The 22,593-nt window shown below is 51.8% G+C and overlaps 1 protein-coding gene across 1 annotated transcript in view; it reads left to right on the forward strand.

Annotated features, from left to right (window-relative positions):
* Positions 1-1,751: 1,751 nt before the first annotated feature.
* Positions 1,752-22,593, forward strand: part of URB1 (URB1 ribosome biogenesis homolog) — a 55,370-nt gene continuing 34,528 nt past the window's right edge. The window contains exons 1-11 of the mRNA XM_058661700.1: positions 1,752-2,013; positions 3,773-3,912; positions 4,910-5,061; positions 5,753-5,885; positions 11,053-11,149; positions 11,957-12,042; positions 13,244-13,378; positions 14,670-14,794; positions 18,471-18,666; positions 20,466-20,603; positions 21,820-21,993. Of these exons, the coding sequence (XP_058517683.1) occupies positions 1,890-2,013; positions 3,773-3,912; positions 4,910-5,061; positions 5,753-5,885; positions 11,053-11,149; positions 11,957-12,042; positions 13,244-13,378; positions 14,670-14,794; positions 18,471-18,666; positions 20,466-20,603; positions 21,820-21,993 (1,500 nt within the window). The 5' untranslated portion in view covers positions 1,752-1,889. The remainder of the gene's footprint in view (positions 2,014-3,772; positions 3,913-4,909; positions 5,062-5,752; positions 5,886-11,052; positions 11,150-11,956; positions 12,043-13,243; positions 13,379-14,669; positions 14,795-18,470; positions 18,667-20,465; positions 20,604-21,819; positions 21,994-22,593) is intronic.

Raw genomic sequence — 22,593 nt, forward strand, 5'->3', positions numbered from 1 at the left:
AAGCCTTAGGGCCCTGTAGCTGCATAAGAGATCCGAAAGAAGCTGCTGGTTCCTGGTTTCAGACTGACTCAGCTCCGGCCATTGTGGCCACTTGGGGAGTGAAACAGCAGGTTTTCTCTGTGTCTTTTTCTCTGTGTCTCTTTTTCTGTCTGTAAATCTGATTTTCCAGGGCCCGGCGGCGTGGCCTAGCAGCTAAAGTCCTCGCCTTGAAAGCCCCGGGATCCCATATCGGCGCCGGTTCTAGTCCCGGCAGCTCCACTTCCCATCCAGCTCCCTGCTTGTGGCCTGGGAAAGCAGTCGAGGACGGCCCAATGCATTGGGACCCTGCACCCGAGTGGGAGACCTGGAAGAGGTTCCAGGTTCCTGGCTTCGGATCGGCGCGCATGGTCTGCTGCGGCTCACTTGGGGAGTGAATCATCGGACGGAAGATCTTCCTCTCTGTCTCTCCTCCTCTGTGTATATCTGACTTTGTAATAAAATGAATCTTAAAAAAAGAGAGAGGAGAGACAGAGAGGAAGATCTTCTGTCCGATGATTCACTCCTCAAGTGACCGCAACGGCCGGTACTGCGCCTATCCAAAGCCAGGAACCAGGAACCTCTTCCAGGTCTCCCACGCGGGTGCAGGGTCCCAATGCATTGGCCTGTCCTCGACTGCTTTCCCAGGCCACAAGCAGGGAGCTGGATGGGAAGTGGAGCTGCCGGGATTAGAACCGGCGCCCATATGGGATCCTGGGGCGTTCAAGGCGAGGACTTTAGCTGCTAGGCCATGCCACCGGGCCCTATATCTGACTTTGCTATAAAAATAAATAAATCTTTTAAAAAAACCAGAAAAATAAATCTTAAAAAAAATAGTAAAAGGGTTTGATAAGGAAAATCTACCCTCACAGGCAGGTGATAAGGTTAAAGGTAAACGGAGAGGGTGAGGTGTTAAGGATGAGGGGCTGAGGGGTTGGATAGATGGTGCCCTCCTAAAGCAGGACTCTGAGCCACCGAGGTCAAGTCAGAGTCCCAGAGGGAGGGATCATGCCTAAAGTCCCGGAGCAAGCGGGCTTCCGGCTGCGGCAGACTGGAGAACAGCACTTTTAGCGGAGTTTCCCAAGGCAAGCCGAGCCCTGCCTCGAGGTCAGGTGAACTAGCGTTGCAGGGAAGAGTCTGACCTGGTGCCGAGCATTCCTGGCACCCGCTGTATTCCTGAAGCATCCTTCTGTACTCCTACAGCCACTTCTTGCCCATCTGGGTTGTCCCTGACTGAGGCTGGGCTGGCACTGCCAACTTCCATTTCTCTAATTTGGGTGACTTCCCGCTCCCCCTTTAGCGGAGCAATCAGCCCAGAAGGATGTTGGTTTGTCCAAGGTATCCAGACTGAAACTTGACTGGTCTCTCCCCGCTGTCTCTTCTGGTTGATGCATCCTGGCAGAAGCCCAAGCTGGTATTATCAGTAAACCAGAGCAGAGCACCCGGGCAGACAATTAGCCAGAAGTCCGCTTTTACAAAGAGTAATGGTTCTCCGTTCTCCCAAGCAGCAGGGGCAGTTCCCCGCGGCTGATTTTCCCCTGGGCAGGGACAGTGGCGGACGAGGCCCAGGTGCACGCCTGGGTGGGTAACCACAACCGCCATGGCCCCCAACGAACCACTGCGAGGACCAACCGGACACACTTGTAACCTAGCAACCCCTCCTCCGGGTCCCGCCCCTTCCGCCTGCTCGGGCCTTGAGCCCCGCCTCTTCCGCCAGTCCCAGCTTCTCAGGACTCGGCCTCTTCCGCCAGTTTTGCCCCTGCTTCCTGGCCATGTGAGGGTCTGAGGCGCGTGTCTGCCGTCCGTGCCCGCTGTCCCTGGAGGTCCCCGCCCGGTGCGCGGTTGACGTCGCTCCCCACCCACCCAGTGCGGCTATGGGGGTTCCCAAAAGGAAGGCCCCGGGAGGCCGGGCCGGGCCGGCCAAGCGAGCCCGCCAGGAAGAGTTCACGGGCGTGCGGTTCAAGGCTCAGCTGAAGGACCCGCAGGCTGTGACTGCAGGTGCGTGCGGGGCGGTGGGCGTAGGGCCGGGTGCTCGGGTGCACCCCGCGATCTGTGCACCCCTGCAACTTTTGCGGGTCTCCGAGGGCCTGAGCCAGTGCCCCTGGGGAATGCCGGCGTCGCAGGCAGCAGCTTAGCTCACTGGTCCCCAGCCGCCCCCTCTCCTAGAAACTTCTAAGTAAGTTGTCTGAGCAAGAGGGCCTAAGGGTTGGGAGAGAGGCTGTATCCGCATTGCACAGCCTTGTCCCGTGACATCTGGCCACTGCCTCGTGCCGACAGGTGCCAGGGCCAGTAAGAGCTGGATTTGGCGAGCCTGCTGGTGACTGTGGGTGAAGACTAGGGTGCTCTATGGGGGAGTGTGCTTGGGTCTGGGCTCCCTTTGGATAATGTTCGCTTGGAGGTGGAGTGCAGGGGTGGGAGTTGGGGTGTTGTTTGCACCTGGAGAGGTTTCTGATGACGCACCCCCTGTTGTGTAGTGGAGGAAACTGGGGTGTCCCTGAAGGAATGGAGGGATGTGCATTGGGAGGATCAGAAAACATCACCTTATCATCATTCCAAGTGTGGGTGCTGTCAGTCCCTGCCAGGCCAGTGGCTAGGCTTGTCCAGAGAGATCCCCTACCTGATGGGTCACTCCCCAAATGGCCATGACGGCCAGGGCTGGGCTAGGAGGTGCTCCATTGGGGTCTCCCAGGTGGGTGCAGGGGCCTGGTGGACCATCTGCTGCCGCTGTCCCAGGAACATTAGCAGGGAGTTGGATTGGAAGTGGAACAGCCTGGAGTCGAACTGGTGCCCAGAAAGAATGGTGATTTTTCAGGCAGTGGCTTGACATGCTATGCCACATGTCTGCCCCAGAAGATATATTCAAACTTAAGATCTGATCATGTCATTTCTCTCATGACACCCTTCAGTGGTATCCCAGCACCCTCAGGATGAAATACAGTCATTCCTGTTACCTTATCTAGTGTGCTCAAGACATGTTGCTGGCTCTTGGAAGTCCTGCGGCTCGGCCATCTGTGCAGAGTTGGGTCTCACAGAACCCCTGCAGATGCCTCCACCACTAGGGCTGCAGGGGTCAGTTTCTTGAGGTTCTGGGTGGCTCTGCCACTGACTGATTATGTAGCTCCACCCCAGGGGCCTCAGTTGTCCCGTCTGTGAAACAGGAGGAAATATGAATGCTTGGGGCAGAGGGCTGCAGGGGACCAAATGGAGACATCCAAGTAAAGCTGTTGGTGCTGTTTCCTGACCTTGGCATGTGTCGTTTGTCCTGTGGCCGAGGGAAGAGATGCTAAGGGGTGGCAAGGGTCCAGGTGTGTCATTGTTGGAGCCGGGAGAAAGCTGTGAGTGTCGGTTGTCTTCCTGCCCTGCCCTGGTCACTGTCTTTCGGGGTCGTGGGTTATTACACCCTTGTGGGCTTGCTCAGGCAGCCATGATGCAATGCTGCACACGGGGTGACCTAATGCAGCAGATTGGTGTGACATGGTTCTGAAGGTGAAACGGCCAAGCCAAGGGCTCTGGTGCAGACTGCCTTCCTGGCTTTCATACAGCCACCTCCTTAGCCTATTGAGGAGCCCAGACCTATGGGGCTCGGGGTGCACCCTCAGCACCCAGAATCACCTCCTTGAAGGCCCTGTCTCCAGTGCAGTCGCTTGGGGGTCACCTTGTGAGCCTGGTGGAGGGTTTGTATTTAGGCAGGCCATGCTGGGGGAGAGCTGGTTCGTAAGGAGGCCGTTTAGAGCCAGGCGTACCTCTTCCTTTCCAGCCTTGGAAGCGTTCCTCTCCGCTGCCCGGAAGCTGCCCTGCGTGGACGTGTATGATGTGGTAGAAGGCTTCATCAAGATCTCGGTGGAGTGCGCCGAGCTTTTCCAGCTCCTGAGTGGCGAGAAACGACCCGAGAGTGAAGTAGGTAGTTCTGACCTTGATGGAGCCTTCCAAGTCAGGGCCAGCGGCCTACAGACACTCCGGCTCTGTGCTGGTGCCACGGGCATCCATCTGAGCACATCACTGCCTTCGTGACCATGGGGGGCCTTTCGCGGAAGACGCTGTCTCGTTTATGTCGGGTTAATGGTGGAGAGAAGGAGCCTGCGTTCTGGCTCAGTGTCTGGTTTCACCATGGTTGGTAGTGACATAAAGAAATAGGCACCGGCTTCATGGCTCTGACTGAGAAAACACTGGATTATCGCCTATATCCAGAGGGGCTCAAATGGAGGGTAACTGGGCACGGGTTGAGACCTCCGGGTCATGGCGGTAAAGTCAGAGGCTTGGACAGCCTCAGAGCCTGAGGTCCGCTCCTGAAAAGCATTTGCTTTTCTTTCCTGTTGTGTAGTTGTGAGCAAGCTGTCGGCCGTGTGGCTACATTGTGAGAGCAGGACAGGGCCTTGGTCTTGAAGGGTCAGTCTGCAAAACTGTCTCCCGCCTTACCTTGGCTCATGGACTGGAGACGCCAATCCTGCAGGTTGAGGTGGTTTTGGTTTTGTTTATTTTGATTTGAAAAGCAGAGCAGAGTTCTAGAGAAAGAAGGACAGAGAGAGAGAAAGAGATCTTCCATCCACGGGTTCAGTTTCCAAATGGCTGCAATGGCTGGAGCTGGGCCAGTCTGAAGCCAGGAGCCAGGAGCCTCCTCCATGTCTCCCCTGTAAGTGCAGGGGCCCAAGGACTTGGGCCTTCCTCTGCTGCTTTCCCAGTCTATAAGTAGGGAGCTGGATAGGAAATGGAGCAGCCAGGACTCAAACCAGTACCCATGTGGGATACCAGCACCCCAGGTGGTGGCTTTTCTTGTTGCACCATGGCACACTGGCCCCAGTAAGCCTTTGGGTAATGGTAGCTAAGACAAGGAACATTTTCTGGATGAGGGGAAGGTAGGTGATGATTAATAAGCAGTTCATCCCTGCCTTTGCAGTTGCTATTAATATTTCAAGTTTTTGAAGCCATCTTACTGCGGACAGCAGGCGACCTGTCCCATTTCCATGTCGCGGGGATCAACATAGTGAAGAAGCTGCTGAACAACCACATGAAGCTCCTGTGTGAATCCCTGTACGCCTCGGGTTACAGGTACGCTGCCTGCCCGTTTACCTTCGCTCATGAAGGACACATGAGCTGTTTCCAAGGATCTTGTCTGGGTCTCTGCCCCTTTTTCTTTCTCTGAGCCCAGCCCCCGGCCATTGCTCTGCCACATTGCTACGATCCTCACCACCCTAAAAGAACTCCTTCATCCCAGTGCTGGGTTCTCTGTGCCTGTCAGGTTTGTCAGGAGTGTCACTTGACAAGATCGTCCTTGGCCAAACTGTCCCATAGCATTTGCACCTGCCACCCTTGTTCAGCCTGCTCTACTTTTCTCCCAGAGATAGCCTTTTTTTTTTTTTTTTTTTTTTTTTTGCGTAGCACATTCTGTGCCTGTCTTGATGGGGCTGTGAGGTGCTTGCAATGGCGCCGCCCCAGTCCTGGGCCTTGCTTGTCGCAGGTGCTACCTGAATGGTGCGTCACAGGTGACTGTAGAGCAGAGGCGGTGCTGAGAGCTCGCTCTTGGGGACGCCACGTGGGTTCTCAGCCACATGCTTTGTTTCCTGCAGGGATCCTTGCCCAATGCTATGTATTACATTCTGTTCTAGTTTTACTTTTTATTAAAAGCAGGATGTGTCCATGGACTCTTCTGTCCGTCCTCAGCCTGGGGAGGGGAGCAGATGACACAGCCAGCTACACAACGAGCTGTCCCTGACAGGTCTGTTGTCTTTATCCCCTGCAGGATGGCTCGAGCCTGCCTGAACCTGCTGGCCGCCATGGTGACCCAGGGGCCCGAAGCTGCCAGGGATGTCTGTGGCCACTTTGATTTAAATAAAAAGACCTTGTACACCCTGGTGACCAAGAGGGATTCAAAGGTGAGTGCCCCAAGTGTGTTGTACCTTTTGTGTCCCCCTCCACTTTCCCTCCACCCCCTCTGGAGGCTCGCAAGGTTTTCCACTGTATCTCACAACTTGGTCCCACCTGCCTGGAGCAGGGCCCGGAGGAGGGGCCCTGTGGTGGAGCTTGCCCAGGCTGTCCCTCGGGGCTCAGGGTGCAGCCTTCCCAGTTGTGGGAGCGAGTCTACTGGTGAGCGTGTCCTCCACTAAGTAACCAGGGAACCTCTGTAAGTGGAAATCCTTGTGGCGCTAACCCCGGAAGACTTGCGTGATCTGGGACTCGCACCTGCCAGTTACTATCCTAGAGTGGGTAGGGCTGGGTCGTACCAACAGAAAAGGGGCATGTGATTTGTTTGTATGGCCGAAAAACTGCAAAAAAAAAAAAAAATTCCCGGTGGCTGGTGATGATTCCTGGTTTGGCAAGACTGTTGGGGAGGTTGCCCACGCCTGAGAGAGGCTTCCATCCCTTGGCACCTGCCAGCTCCAGGTTGTACCCTGGTGCTATGAACAGTCCCGAGTGGTAGTACCCTCTGCCTGAGCGTGACGTACAGGTGTGATGGCGTCCACCCAAGTAGAGATCCACACCAGCGTCACTCAGGCCAGAGCTATATGCCCCTCTTCTTCCAGCATGCCTGGGGGTGACGCAGCTCCCCTTTGGCAGCTCTGGGGCCTGTACTGTGGTACTGAGGTGTCCCTTCTGGAGGAAGGCAAGCCAGGTCCTAGTAGCTCGTAGCTGCTGTGCTTGGCCTAGAGTGCCGACAGGCTCCATTTGCTGAGGCAGGGCTCATGACATCCAAGCACCGTTTTCTAGAGACGTGTGTTCTGTCTGCATGTGGGGGGGATTTCCATGGTTCTTTGCTCTCAGCTGGCCTAAGCCTGGTCCCAGTTACCACTTACCTGCCCACCTTCCAGTCAGTTCTGAATTAGAACCTTCCAAGCATGTAATTGAAGTAGATCAAGGTGCCCTGGCCAGATTATGGGATGCCCTACCAGGGCCTTGGCTTCCTGAATTCTCTCTATCTCTTTTTTTTTGTTGTTTTTAAAGATTTGTATTTATTTATTTTATTGAAAAGGCTGATGTACAGAAAGGAGGAGAGACAGAGAGGAAGATCTTCCATCCAATGATTCATTCCCCAAGTGGCCGCAATGGCTGGTGCTGTGCCGATCCGAAGCTAGGAGCCAGGAACTTCTTTCCAGGTCTCCCAAGTGGGTGTAGGGTCCCTGGGCCGTCCTCGACTGCTTTCCCAGGCCACAAGCAGGGAGCTGGATGGGAAATGGAGCTGCCGGGATTAGAACTGGCACCCATATGGGATCCCAGCACATTCTAGGTGAGGACCTTAACCATTATGCTATTGTGCCAGGCCCTCTCTCTTTTTAAAGAGACTTATTTTTATTTCTTTAGAAAGCAGTTACAGAGAGACAGAAATCTTCCATGCACTGCTTCACTCCTCAACTGACTGTAGTAGCCAGGGTTAGGCTATGCAGAAGCCAGGATCCAGAAGCTTCTTCTGGATGTCTCACATGGATGCAGGGGCCCAAACACTTGGGCCATCTTCTGCTGCTTTCCCAGGTGCTTTCGCAGGGAGCTGAATCAAAAGTGGAGCAGCTGGCACTTGAATGGATGCCTGTGGGGATGCCAGCATCACAGCAGGCGATTTTACTTGGTAAGCCACAGCGCTGGTGCCCCTTCCTGAACTTTCATCTTGGGGCCAGGGCAGGCTGTGCTTCTCAGGGAGCTGTAGAGTGGGAATTACTGTTGAGTTGGAGTGTTTTTACCCTCTTTCCTTGTTCTTCCGCATCGGTGTCTTAAACAGGAATGGTACCTAGATACACACCTTTACAGCCTAGGGCATGTCAGGGATGCTCACAGATGGAAGAAGCTCCTGGCTGCTAAGGAGCATACAGCAATCCTAATCTTGGATGTTGGCGTGTGCTCTGACGCTGTAAGGTCTTCCCCAGCCCTTGTCTTTAACACTACCACACGCACCATCGATCAGTTCCCAGTGTCGTCTCATAGACCCAGTTCCGACTACCCCCAAATAGGTTTATGCTCCATGGCGAGGGGCGCACGTTGTGTCTGGCTGATAGGTTACTTAAACTTCTTTCGAATCTTGGGAGTTTTTCCTACTTTGCCTCACCCAACACCCTTTGTTATTGTGTGTGTGTGTGTGAGAGAGAGAGAGACTTTTAGTTGTTGAATGTACTAGTTAAGTGTTTTTTTCCCCTCTCCTTTTATGAGTGCATTGGAACATTATTTAAAGCCTTGTGCACGAAGAGGATTATGGATATACTCACTCAGCCAAAGAAAGCATTGTTAAAATCCTGTGCCAAAGAGCAGTTTTACCAGATACATCGTGGTCTGTTTTAGACAGGGTTTCGCAGAGCAAGCCTTAAAGGTTCAGGACGCCCTCTTCCCGGGATCATCACGCCGTGAGGTCACACGAGAGGAATGAGGAATAGGCGCAGGCCTGCTTTGGGTGGGAGTGGGTTCGTTTCATTTCGTTTCTTTTCTCTTCTCTTTCTTTCTTTCTTTCTTTCCTTCCTTCCTTCCTTCCTTCCTTCCTTCCTTCCTTCCTTCCTTCCTTCTAAGAGTAATTTGTTTGAAAAGCAGAGTTTGAGAGAGAGAAGGAGAGACATAGAGAGGGCTCTTCTGTCAGTCTGTTCACTTCCCAGTTGGAGGTGGGCTAGGCTAAAGCTAGGAGCTCTGAGTCTGCCCTGCCAGTGGCAGATGCCAAGCCACTTAGGCCATCTTCTGCCGTCTTCCCAGGTGTATCAGCAGGGAGCTGGATTGGGGTGGAGCAGCCGGGACTCACACCTATGCTCCTGTGAAATGCTGTCCTCAAAGTGACGGCTTAACCTGCTGCACCAGAGGGAGTGGGATGCCTGGGATGAAGTGTGCTGTGAGCAGCAACCCAGGCAGCTATGTGGACGCCTGCACTGTGTCCACCTTGGAGTGACCACCAGGCGAGTATGTGTCAGGGATTCCGTCCCATTCCTGCAGTGTTAGGGAAGTGTCTGGCATATACAAGATGGAGTTAGGTGATAACTGAATTGCTTTAGGGACCTGAAAAACAGTCTAGCCCAACTCTGCCATGTACAAGTAGGGTAGAAAGATCTAGTACAGGAGACAGTGGGTCCAAGTGTCCAAGTATTCCAGGGCCCTGACTCCAAAAATGCTAGTTGAACAGAAAATGGGACCGTTGTGGGTCCTCTCCACTAGCAGGGAACAAGCACAGCCTGATTCATTCCTCCAAGGCCAAGGGTTTGCCAACAGTCCTTTCCTGCGGTCAGTGTTGGAGCTAGTGCCGTCTTGTTTGAACAGTGAGGGAGCACGTGACGAGCTTCCTGGAGACAGAGACGATAGCCCAAGCATCTCAGGATCCTTGTATCAAAGCTAGCCTTGGGCCTGGCACGATGGCCTAGCAGCTAAAGCGCTGGGGTCCCATATGGGCGCCGGTTCATGTCCTGACAGCTCCACTTCCCATCCAGCTCCCTGCTTGTGGCCTAGAAAAGCAGTCGAGGATGGCCCAAAGCCTTGGGACCCTGCACCCGCGTGCAGGTTCCTGGCTCCTGGCTTCAGATCAGTGCAGCCCCAGCTGTTGTAGTCACTTGGGGAGTGAACCATCGGATGGAAGATTTTCCTCTCTGTCTCTCCTCTCTGTATATCTGACTTTGTAATAAAAATAAATAAATCTTTAAAAGAAAAGCCAGCCTTGACCAAGCAAGGGCGTGCTGAAGTATCACGTGATGGCGCACAGAAGATTCAGTCAGTATGACGCATGCACGAGACCTAGATCCTTGGGTGAGCCAGCAGGGGTGTGCGTCCTTTCCTTTCTCCCAAGGTCACTGAGACCTAAATGGTGCCACTCGGAGAGAAGGTGACATGAGTGGGCCGCAGCATTGAGAAGCAGCGGGGAGCTGCTCCGCAGTCAGGGTAGTCAGGCGTGTGGCCGTGGGGTCCTGGGCACTCTTGCTGTGGGCCTTTGAGTGAGCTGTTTGTATTTTTAAGTTGTTTTAGTTACTGAAATTGGCTTCAAAGGCAGAGACGGGCAGAAGGAGACAGCTGCCGTCCGCTGGTTCACTCCCCACCAACCCACAGCAGCCAGGAACACCCGGAACCAGGAGCCTCATCTGGGTCTCCCATGTGGATGCAAGAACTCAGGGACTGAGGCCATCTGCTGCTGCTTTCCCAGGTGTGTTAACGAGGAACTGGATTGGAAGCAGAGCAGCTGGGATTGGAACTATATCCCTTATGGGATGCCAGCCTTGCACATAGTGGCTTAACCCACTGCACAACCAACATCGGTCTCTTGAGTGAGTTTTTCTTTGCCTCAGTTTCCTCATGTGTGAAATGGCTGTGGCAGGCATCCGCACCTCGAGTTGCTCTGAGGACTTGATGAGGTAGCAGGTGTAATGGTCATCTTGGTCATCACTCCTGCTCCCCGCCCTCTACCGCCATTATTCAGGGACACAGAAATCTCTGGAAGGCAGAGACTGCTTCTTTAGTTTCCCTGGTATTCAGGGATTCAGTCTCAGTGATTCCGCTTGTTTCTTGGCGGTGAACTAGTGCACCTGCAGAGTGACGGTTGGGGAGGGTCCACTTCCAGTTCCACAGTGCAGGGTTAACCGCACATGTTGGCTCCAACATGGTCGCCCGGGGCCTTTCCTGACATGTGCTTTGGGGGCCTTACCATGTGTAGAATGATGCATAGTTTGGCTTAGCCGCTCATCAAGGTTTTTAGACTCTTGACAAGGATACCCACCATCCTGGGCCACATAGCTGAAGCCCACAGGGCAGTGCCGGCCACAAGGCCTGGGGAGGCCTGCAGCCTTTGCACCTGGGAGGGCAATGGAGGATTGCTCCGATCCTGACGCCCACATGGGAGACCTGGGAGAAACTCCTGGTTCCTGGCTTTGGACTTGGCCATTACAGCTGTGTGGGGGAGTGATCAGCGCATGGAAGGTATCTCCCTGTCTCTCTCTCTGTAACTCTGTTGTTCAAATAAAAGTAAGCAAAGAACGCTGGCTTTGGGCTTCCACCGCCTGCTGACGGTGCAGCAGAAGAGCGCATGTGCCTGCCACTTTCCTTCTGCCCTTTGGTGCTATGTGGGCTGTGCCCTTGACACATGGTCTCCTCCGTCCTTAGGGAGTGCCCGATGTCCGGCTGGCCTACATCCAGTTTGCCCTGTCCTTCCTCATCGCAGGGGATGACAACACCATAGTGCAGGTGCTGGAACTGAAAGGTATGTGCGCATGCGTGTGTGTGGCGAAGCAGAAGTGGTGTTGGTTTGTTCCCGCAGTTCGGAAAGCACATGGGTGTTCCTGTTCCACCAACCAGCTGCCAGCCAATACCCTACCCTGGACGGGTGCCAGCCTTGGAGCAGCAGGGTGGGCAGACAAAGGTGGAACACACACCCATCCTATGTAGGATGCCAGCATTGCAGGCAGAAGCTTAATGCACTATACCACAATGCTATCTCCCTGATTTTCTTTTTTCTAAGAATAAAGAATTTGCTTTCATAGAGATGATGTGCAGAACAACTCACATTGGAATGGCTCAGGTGCTTCTGCCCTGGGTCACGGTGCGTTGGCCAGGGACACAGTGTGGCACTCCAAGGGGTGGCTGTCTCTTCAGGGGTCAGAAAGTACCAGGAGCGAGCCAGAAGCAAACAGAGTCACACAGAAGTCTGCCCTAGCCTGGTTCTCCTGCCGGGAACACAACTAAACAATAAAGTTTTAGAAAACTGTTGCAACACACACTTACTTTCAGACAGTCAGTGTTGCTTTTACTTAATGTGAGTAAAGAAAAAGAATCATGAAACTGCTTAAATTCTGTCATTGTTTCGCCTTTAAGAGCTCTTGGTTTACTTTGTCAGGTAAGGGGTTAGTATGATACAGTGAATTTGTATAATTAAAAAGGACAATGCTAAAGTCATTTCTGGAAAAAAAAAAAAGGCAGGTGACATTGCTTCCTAAACAGTACTGTGTGCCCACCTGTTTTCCTTTTCAAAATACTTCTGAGTTTAATGCTTTGAAACTTTTCTTTTCAGAATTTATTCCTTGCATTTTTAGCTCGGGTATAAAGGAAGATAGGATTTCTACCATCAATATTTTGTTGTCCACACTGAAAACAAAGGTACGTGTTTGGTAAACAGCACTCCCATTATCCCTTTTTTGCTCTCATCAGGGAAGAGGGATTCCCTGGAGTTTTGTGAGGTGCTAGGACCACTACTGCCTTCGTAGGGGGTTACAGTGTGTAGGGTGAATGGGAAGCAGTTACGGAAGCAGACACTTGCTCTTGGTGATGAACAAAGACCAGGACCAAAAAAAAGCTGAAGATTGGCAGGTGTTTCACATCCTGTCAACTGTGGGAGAAAAGCCTTGTTTGACATTGCCTGGTAACCCCGTGTAACCATCTTGAGCTTTATTTACTTGAAAGGCAGAGTTAGAGAGAGATGAGAGAGAGAAATCTTCTGTCCACTGGTTCACTCCCCAGATGGTTACAGTGGTTAGGGCTGGGTCAGACGGAAGTCAGGAGCCAAGAGTTTCTCCAGGTCTTCCTCGTGTGTCTTCTACTGTCAGGTTATTAGCAGGGAGCAGAGTCAGAAGCAGAGCAGCTGAGACACGAACCAGCACACACATGAGCTGTTGGCGTTGCAGGCCATGGCTTTACCCGCTATGCCACAGTGCCAGCCCCCACGATGATGCTGTAGTGCAGGGGTGGGGAGCTTCCTGCCTGCAGGCCACTTCAGGCCTGCAAAGATAATTTGATCTTGGCCCTGCCAGAGCAACCACAGGTAGGATTCAAAATTGATTAAATCTGTAGCAGGCTCATTTTTATTTATTTATTTATTTATTTATTTATTTATTTATTTATTTATTTATTTTCAGAAAGCCAGTTCAGGCTCATTTTTAAGTTGATAATTTTGTATGTCCCGCAAGTGATGTTATAAATATCTGTTGGCCTTTGGCAAGGAAAAAATAGATTCCCCACTCCCTGTTCTAAGAGAATATTTAATAAAGTAGAAAAGGCAGCTTGCCTAATGTAAGTAGAGGAGATACACGGCCATGCATAAATGTAATCTCAGATGATAAGCAGTGCCTGTGTGCTTACACACATGTGTGTGCTTACACACTCGCACACGTGTGCAGAGACTGAAAGAAAATACACCAGAATGCTAACGGGATGTCTCAAGGTTGAGAATGTGGATGGATTTCATGGTTCTGTTTTCCTTTTTGTTCAATCAAGTTTTTGCCATTAGCATGTGCTGTGGTTAGGGGGATGAAAACACAGCAGAGGTCACTGAGGAAATGAACCGAGTTTCATCCTCTTGCAGGTGGTTCACAACAAAAGTATCACGAAGACCCAGAAGGTGCGTTTCTTCACGGCGCAGCTGTTGAGCCACATAGCCTCTCTCTACTCCTGGAACGGGATTGCCGACGTGAGCCCCGACAACCCGGAGGCCGTGGAGGTGCGTGGTCCTCGGCGGCTCACAGGTGCCCTCGTCCCGGGGCGGGGGTGAAGGGGTCCTCCCAGCTGAGAGCAGAGAGCCTCAGCAGCATGCCACACCCTCAGGAGATCGGTCTCTTTGGACTTATAGCTATCTGGCTAGCTGGTCCTAGTTTCTGTGCCACAGGTTTTGTAAAATTTAAAAAAAAAGTTGTAGCACTAAGACTTCTGTTCTGCTCCCTGAGTTATCCTAATCTGTATTGGATTTTGTTTTCGTTAATGAGAAGCCCGTTGGCACCTTCGGCCAAGTGGGCAGCCCCTGAGGTTTTCCTGGGATGCATGTCCTTAGCTTTAGACCATCGTGCCCACCCCTGCTCTTTCCTTCAAGTGTCCACAGCCTCAGTTACAGATGTGAATAATTTTTTTAAAGGATGTTTTCTCTCTCTTTTTTTTTTTTAAAGATTAATTCATTTTTATTGGAAAAGCAGATGAGGAGACAGAGAGCAAGATCTTCTGTCCAGTAGTCCAAAGCCAGGAGCTTGCTCCAGGTCTCCCACACGGGTGCAGGGTCCCAAGGCTGCTTTCACAGGTCACAAGCAAAGAGCTGGATGAGAAGCAGGGTGCCGGCATTAGAACTGGTGCCCATATGGGATCCTGGCGTGTTCAAGGCGAGGACTTCAGCCACGAGGCTGTCAAGCTGGGCCCAAGATGTGAATAATTTATTTTAGAGCAGCTAATATGATACCAGATTGAAAGCAGTCACTCTCACATCAACCCAAGTCCAGCATGCATTTGAACTTTCCCCCTTTGCGTTTTCCCTAGGGACATTTCTGAACGTGGACTTGGCCCGAGTCATGAGGACTCACGCTTCCTGCTAGCTCTTTGATCATTCATCCACCCCCGTGGCCCACTGTAATTTTCTTGCTTTAGTCTTGATGACTTTCGCCCAGGTCCTCCTGTCTTGAACTTGTCTTTACACCCCATTGCCAGGAAGCCTCAGGGGCTTCATAAAAACCCTCGCAAATGTGGGGTTTTGTTCAGAAGAGCAAGGGAAATTAAGTCATTTTTAAGCTTTTAGAAAGACATGTTGAATCGCTTCTCGGCCTTTTGGCTAAGATCAAGTGTAGAAAGACATGTTGAAATCCGCCCCGTGTGAGTGCCTTTCCATCCTGCTGGTGCGTCCGTGTTTTGCTTCCTGCGTCTTGGGCTCTTGGACTGATGCTGAGTCTTCAGTGTCGTGGAAGTCATCTGTCTTTATGCCCTAGCTGTGCAGAGGCTTGGGATTCAGCGTTTCCGTTTTGCACCCCTCTCAGGTGTCTGCGGGAGAGGCGGGGAAGGCCATGGTGCGGGAGCTGGTCCATGGCTTCCTGCTGGAGCTTTGCTGCTCGCTCAAGCATGGCATTAACTTCTATGATGCGTCCCTGGGCACCTTTGGCAGGTAAAGTGAACCCTTTGGGGACACGGGAACTGTTCCTCAGATGTTACCACGAGCATGACTGCCTAGTGCAAATAAGGACCTCATGCAGCTGTTAGAATGGTGGGCGTTGCCTCACCTCGGGGGATGGGCAGTGAGAGACAGGGAGAACTTCTTGGTGTTCCATGTCCCACCCCAGGTGGAGAGCGGTTGTAAAGGATTCTGCAGAGGATGTATCCTTTCTCCCAGGGAGGGCACCTGACTGTGTCCTGACTGCTCCACTTCCAATTCAGCTTTTTGCTAATGCACCTAGGAAAACAGCAGAAGATGGCCCAAGTGCTTGGGTCTCTGCCACCCAGGTGGGAGAGATACATGGAATTCTAAGTTCCCGGCATTGGCCTGGCCAAGCTCCAGTCACTGGAACCATTGTGTGTGTGTGGGTGTGTGTGGGTGTGTGTGTGGGTGTGGGTGTGTGTTTTCCCAGCTGTTCCACTTGTCATTGCGTTCACATTTTGTTGTTACAACAAAGTGCCTAAGGAAAGCCACTTGGGCTGGAAGGAAGCTGGTTTTGCCCCCTGGTTTTGGAGGCTCACAGTCTGACTGTGGGCTGCCACCTTGCTTCAGCCGCCAGTGACCCATGGCTGTGCTGAGGTGGGGCACACAGACAGAGAAAAGCATCGTACCACAGGCAGGAAGCAGAGCCAAAGGCTGGCCTGGCTTACAGGTGCCGCCAGCCTGCTCTTGAGCACTCCCTCCGCAGAGGGGTCTAAGGACCTCCCTCCAGCCACGCCTCAACTGCATAATTAGATTAAAAGTCTGGTGCCCACCCACTTCGCGCTGCTGACCTAAGAGCTTAGCAATTACACACTTAAGGCCTTGGTGAGTCAAGTTGTCTCTTCATCCTTTTGTTTCTCTTTGCCTACTTGGTTTTACTGTAGCAATTTGCTTTTGTTTTTGTTTTCTTGTAGTAGTAACTCCTTTCACCTGCCAAGTGAAGGTGTAGGAATTTGAAATCAGTGAGAAACAAAAAAGGCAGGTGGGCAAAGACCTTGCGCTGGCCTGAGTTTTAGAAATGGTTTTATGACGTTGCAAAACATGCACTAAGCTCTGGAGCACTTTGGATTAAAACCAAACTGGGCCTTGTGTGATGGCCCAGTGGTTAAATCCACACCTTGTATACTGCAGGATCCCATATGGATGCTGACTCATGTCTCGGCTTCTCCACTTCCCACCCAGCTCCCTGCTTGTGGCCTGGGAAAGCAGTCGAGGACGGCCCACAGCCTTGGGACCCTGCACCTGTGTGGGAGACTTGGAAGAAGATCCTAGCTTCTGGCTTTGAATCGGCTCAGCTCTGACAATTGCAGCCACTTGGGCAGTGAACCAGTGAACAAATCCTTCTGTCTGTATCTCCTCCTCTCTGTTTACCTGACTTTCCAATACAAATAAGTAAATCTTTTTTTAAAAATTATTGAAAAGGCAGATTTACAGAGAGGAGCTACGGAGAGAAGAAAGATTTGTTCACTGGTTCACTACTCAAGTAGCTATAATTGTCAGAGCTGAGCCAATCCAAAGCCAGGAGCCAAGAGTTTCCTCTGAATCCCCCATGTGTATACAGAGTCCCAAGGCCTTAGGCTGTCTTTTTTTTTTTTAATTATTTATTATTTAACTTCATTAATTACATTGTATTATGTGACACAGTTACATAGATACTTGGATTCTCCCCACCCCTCCCCAAACCCTCCCACCATGGTGGATTCCTCCACCTTGTTGCATAACCACAGCTCAAGTTCAGTTGAGATTCCCCCATTGCAAGCGTATACCAAACATAGAGTCCAGCATCTTATTGTCCAGTCAAGTTCAACGGCTTCTTAGGTATATCCTCTCTGGCCTGAAGACAGAGCCAGCAGAGTATCATCCCAGTCAATTGAAAGCTCCAACATACCATCAGCAAAAATTTACATCATTATGGAATTAATTGACATAGTAATGAGTAACCAATATGTTAAAAGTAAATGCGAGTTCCCAGCCACCTTCTGTGACCACCTCACCTATACTTCAATTTTAGTTTATACACAACATATAACATTCAAAACATGACATGTTATACACTTAGGCTGTCCTTAACTGCTTTCCCAGGCCACAAGGAGGAAGCTGGATGGGAACAGGGACTGCTGGGACACAAACCAGTACCTATATGGGATTCCGGCACATGCAATGCAAGGAGTTTTAGCCACTAGGCTACTGCGCTGGGGCCCAATAAAAATGTTTTAAAAATAAATCTTGGGCCCAGCATGATAGCATAGTGGTTAAAGTCCTTGCCTTGAACGTGCTGGGATCCCAAATGGTCGCCGGTTCTAATCTCAGTGGCCCTGCTTCTGATCCAGCTCCCTGCTTGTGCCCTGGAAAAGCAGTTGAGGGCAGCCCAAAGCCTTGGGACCCTATACCCGCATGGGAGACCTGGAAGAGCTCTGTCTCCTGGCTTCTGATCGGCTCAGTTCCAGCCATTGTGGTCACTTGAGGAGTGAACCATCTGACGGAAGATCTTTCTATCTGTCTCTCCTCCTCTCTGTATATTTGCCTTTCCAATAAAAATAAATAAATCTTAAAAAAAAATCGTTAAAAGCAAGTGATTAGACAACAAGTTAAGCCATTAAAAAGGAAGGTGTCATATGCCATGTTTGTATTTTTTACACTGACACATTCGTTGTTTTCATCTGAGGAAAGAGCTCAGTGAACTTTTGGAAGGGAGTTCCCCCTGCCGAGGTTTGATTTTGCCATTCCCTTTCCTTTCCTTTCTTTTAGATTTACCTTTTTTAAAATAAAGATTTACTTATTTTTATTACAAAGTCAGATATACAGAGAGGAGGAGAGACAGAGAGGAAGATCTTCTGTCCGATGATTCACTCCTCAAGTGACCGCAACGGCCGGTACTGCGCCGATCCAAAGCTGGGAACCAGGAACCTCTTCCAGGTCTCCCACATGGGTGCACGGTCCCAAAGCTTTGGGCCATCCTCGACTGCTTTCCCAGGCCACAAGCAGGGAGCTGGATGGGAAGTGGAGCTGCCGGGGTTAGAACTGGTGCCCATATGGGATCCCGGCGTGTTCAAGGTGAGGACTTTAGCCACTAGAGCACGCCGCCGGCCCTAGATTTACTTTTATTTGAAAGACAGAATTACAGAGAAAAGGGGAGAGAGGTTATGCGGTGGCTCACCCCCCAGATGACTGCTCCCGTGTGGTTGCAGGTGCCTAAGTCCTGGGGCCATCTTCCACTGCTTTCCTAGGCCGTTACCAGGGAGCTAGATCGGAACTGGTGTCCATAGGAGATGCCAGCACTGCAGTTGTTGGGTGACAAGGTCCTTGTTTGTGTAATCTCAATGCCTGAGCTGGCCAGCTGATGGATGGCAGGGTAGGGCAAGAGCAGTTTCCTTCCCCCTTTGAAGCCACATTGAACTCAAGGTAGAAAAGGAGAAATGAGTGAAAGACTGTCAGTCACAGGAGTCGGGGGTTGGGATTGCAGGTCCTCAGGCGGGGAGTTGGGACCCCACGGGCCATGGCCTTGCCCCCATCCCCTGCCCCCTGTGAGGAGCTGGGACACATCCCCTTCTCCCCCCCCCCCCCCGCCCCCAGGGCAGCCATGGAAGGGGGAGTTGTAGCATTGTGAGCGCCCCCTGCTGACTGGCCAGCTGCCCTTTCTCCCCAGAGGAGGCAACCTGACCCTGCTGCACTTCCTGCTGGGGTTGAAGACAGCAGCGGATGATGAGCTGGTGGCCGAGCTGGTGGTGAACATCCTCAAAGTGTGCCCGGACTTGCTCAACAAGTACTTCAAGGAAGTGACCTTCTCCTTTCTGCCCAGAGCGAAGGCCACCTGGCAGAATAACATCAAGCTCCTCAACAAGGTCACATTCAGGGTCATGGCTGGGGCCGGAAATCTGGGAGGGTCCCTGCTGACGTTCTAGCCCTGTAAGCACTGCAGTAGGAAGACTTCCTCTCTGGGCCAGAAGTGTGGTTTTTGATCCTGTGAATTTTGTGTTCTTGTCCTCTAAGTACAGCCTTGTTGCATTTCACTGAACTGAATTTTGGGTCTTGAGGGTTTGTTTTTCCTTTTGAATTTGTTGAAATGGGGTGTCTTCCCCATTGAAGTTTTGCTTGGAGTGAAAGATCTTGTTGCCTTTTGGCAAGCACAGGAACAGCCACAGTGCACCAACTGTGGCAGAGTTCTTAAAAATTGCTGTTTCAGTGACTTTGAATAAGCTCTGTGATGTGGTCTGCTTGTTGTGGCTGTCTGTCAGTGTCCTTTTGTTTTTAGTTAAAGTTTAGACTTACAGAGAGACAGGGAGAGACCCAAGGGAGAGCTCTTCCATCTGCTGGTTCACTCTCCGATGAGCCATGGTGCTTAAAGTTGAGCTTGTCCAAAGCTGGGAGCCACTCACTTTCTTCCGAGTCCCCCACATGGGTGCAGGGGCCCAAGGCCTTGGGCCATCCTCTGCTGACTTGCCAGGGAGTCAACCACAGGGAGCTGGAGTGGAAGTGGAGGAGCCAGGACATGAGATGATGCCGGTTTGGGATGCTGGCACTGCAGGCAGAAGATTAGCTTGCTGCAGCACCATGTTGACCCCAGTGCCCTTTTTTGTTTTATGAATACTTATTTATTTGAAAAGCAGAGTTAGAGAGAGGGAGAGACAGAGAGAGATCTTCCATCTATTGGTTCACTCCCCAAAAGGCCTCAATAGTTAGGAGTAAGCCAGGCCAAAGCTAGGGTCCAGGAGCTTCATCTGGGTCTCCCACATGGAGACTTGATCTTCTGCTGCTTTGCCAGGCCCTTAGCAAGGAGCTGGATTGGAAGGGGCGCAGCCAGGACTTGAACCTGTACCCACATGGGCTGTCAACAGTGCGATCAGTAGCTTGCCTGTTGGGCCACAACGCCAGCCCCTGTCAGTTTCCTTTCCATCTCATGCCAGCAGCCCTCATCTTCCCATGAGAGCGCTCACTGAGATTTTTGGCTGTGCTGCTGGGCTCCAGGGAGCTTTCTGTCCGTCTGCCTGATGCAGAGATACCTGTGTCCTAGGCTTCTAGCTGGGCCTGGTGGCACTTGGGAAACAGGCCTTGATCCCGAGTCCCTGGAGTCTCCTTGTTTGCCCTTATGTGCCCACGTGAATCCTGCGGTGAGAATGTGCACTGTGCCCCTTGCCAGGGAGCACACAGTCCCGCTGTCAGCACCCCTCTTGGGAGCTGCTTTGGGCCCCACTCACCCAATGCAGGGCATGGGCAAGCCTGCTTCTTGCAGGCCTGGGGGCCAATCCTGGCTGTTCCTCTATCTCTGTGGTCCTGGGGCTGTGGCTTAGCTTCCTTGATGCCCAGTTTTGTCACCCATAAACATGTTTTGTTTTTACTGTAAAATGTGTCCACCCCCAAGCTTCCAAGAGGTGGCACAGCCCATCAGGTGCCCAGGCAGGGCGGCGGGAACTGGGGGGCAATGCTGTTACCGGCTCTGGTGGTGATCATTTGCTGTCAGAGGTTCTGACACACTCCCTGGAGCACAGATCAAGCTCTGCTTTGGGGTGGCCAGACTGGGAACAGATGACCTTGGGGACCCCAGGCCTTATTGTTGGTGGCAGCTTTCCTGTTGGGTGGATGGCGCACATCAGGCTTGACAGCTGCTTCTGACATTGTCTGACTCTTCTTGTCCTCTTTCTAGATCTATGAAGCCCAGCCGGAAGTTTCCCGAGCGTTTCAGACCCGGGAGTTTATCCCCTTGCCGCGCCTGCTGGCCATGGTGATGGTGACCACTGTGCCCCTGGTCTGCAACAAGATCATGTTCACCCAAGCTTTAAATGTAAGGCCATATGGTTGTCCTGCTTCCAGAATGTTCTCCCACTAAGCCTTCTGGCTATTCTACATGATTGCTCTTGTGAATTCCAGCCTGGATGCGTTTGATTGGGTGGCAGTGGAGGGAGGGAGCCCTCTATAGGACCAGGCAAGAAGGGCTTTGGTTCTATTGGCCAAATCATCATATGCAAAATCAGGGCACAGTTGGCTTGCCTGTCTGTTCTGGAGGAACAGAAAATCATATCACAAAGCCTGTGTTCAGTGTACATTCTTGGGAGGTTGTGTTGGTGCACCCCTCTGCCACCCACTACCCCCAGCTTTCTTCGGGTGGGCTGGGAAGTGAAAGGCTGGCCCTCACCTGCTCATATGGGATGCTGACATCACAGAATGCCAACCCCATCTGAAAACTCATCCAACAGTGACATCTGAGGATGGGGAGGGAAAGAGCTGATTTTGGAAACAGGACATAAGGTATTTGGAAGCAGGGTGCCTGCTGTTTCAGTGTGTTGCCAGCCTGCAGGTGTCCTGCTGAGTCTTGTTTGAACCCTGCCTTCAGAGTGATAGAGCTGTTAGTGGCTTAGAACATTTTAGTGCAGCCCTCCTGCAGTGTGCCATGGCCACTGGGAATGCTGGGGCACTGGCCTGAGGCGGGCATTAGATTCACTCATGGGACCTCTCTGATCTGTGCGATCTCCAGCATCCCACCCCAGCTTCCTTCCTGTGCACATGGGGCATTGCCACGGTGCAGGTCCCGCATGTGCTGATCTGGACTGGGCTCTGGGGCTCTGGGCTCCCTCTTGGTGCCATGGCAGGATTCTGTGGTCTTTGAGTCTCACCTCTGTGGTGAGTGAGGACTCAGGAGACCTCCCTGGCTGTGGTTCGTAGTAGTAAGAGGCCTGCGAGGGGGCTGCTCGCTCCCTGAGCCGTGAGCTGTACAGCAGGAAGTACATGTTAGCTGAGTGGCTGTCAGAGATGGCTTACCAAAGAGCCTGTGGCAAAAACCACCACGGGACTTTTCAGCCTTTCATGTAGCTGTTTTCCTGGCACTGCCGAGGTAAGACCTACAGGCTATCTGGCAGGGCTAGCGGGGAGCGCAGGTCACCCTTCTGATGTAGCTGTCACGTATGTGGCTTTACCTTGGAGGAATCCAAGAAGAGCAAGAGGCATGCTCTGGGCACTGTGCCTCCAGAAACATCTGTGACTTCACTGTTTTGTATCCGCAGCTGGACAGCAAGTCTGTGAAGCACACAGCATTGTCCCTGGTTTCTGCCATTTTGAAAAGAGCGCTGAAAACCATTGAGCACTGCCTGGACAAAGAGGTGTGGCAGGGCCCAGGCGTGTACACAGCCACCATGATGGAGGAGTTTGTGCAGCTCTTCAGAGAGGCCCTGAGCAAGGTAGGCTGGGCCTGCACTCTTCCACTGCAAACCACGGTGGGAAGCGCAGGGCAGGGCTCGGGTATGTCCTGAGGCACGGGGTGCGGGGAGGGCACAGTGTGGTGGTGTGGGTGCCAAGCCCCTGCTGATAAAACCTGCTGCCTGCCATGATGGTGTAAGCAGCGCTGGTCACACCTAGGGCGTAGTGCAGAACTTTTTTTTTTTTATTTAGTTTTATGACACGGTTTCATAGGTTCTGGGATTCCCCCAACCCCTCCCCAGACTCTCCCCCCATGGTGGATTCCTCCACATTGTTGCAGTAGTACAGTTCATGTCCAGTCATGGTTCTTTCATTGCAAGCATGGACCATGCATAGAGTCCAGCCTCTCGTTGTCCAGATAAATTCAACTGTTTCCTTGGGAGACCATCCCTGGTCTGAAAGTAGAGCTGGCAGAATATCATCCCCTCCAATGAAATGCCACAACATAACATCAATAACAATTTACAACATCATGAAGTTATTTGACATGGTATTGAGTGACCAATATGTTAGAAAATGCAAGTTCTTTTTTTTTTTTTTTTTATTAATTTCATTGCATTATGTGACACACATTTTTTTTT

This window comes from Ochotona princeps, chromosome 3 (assembly GCF_030435755.1).
Source record: "Ochotona princeps isolate mOchPri1 chromosome 3, mOchPri1.hap1, whole genome shotgun sequence".
NCBI classification, from domain to species: domain Eukaryota; kingdom Metazoa; phylum Chordata; class Mammalia; order Lagomorpha; family Ochotonidae; genus Ochotona; species Ochotona princeps.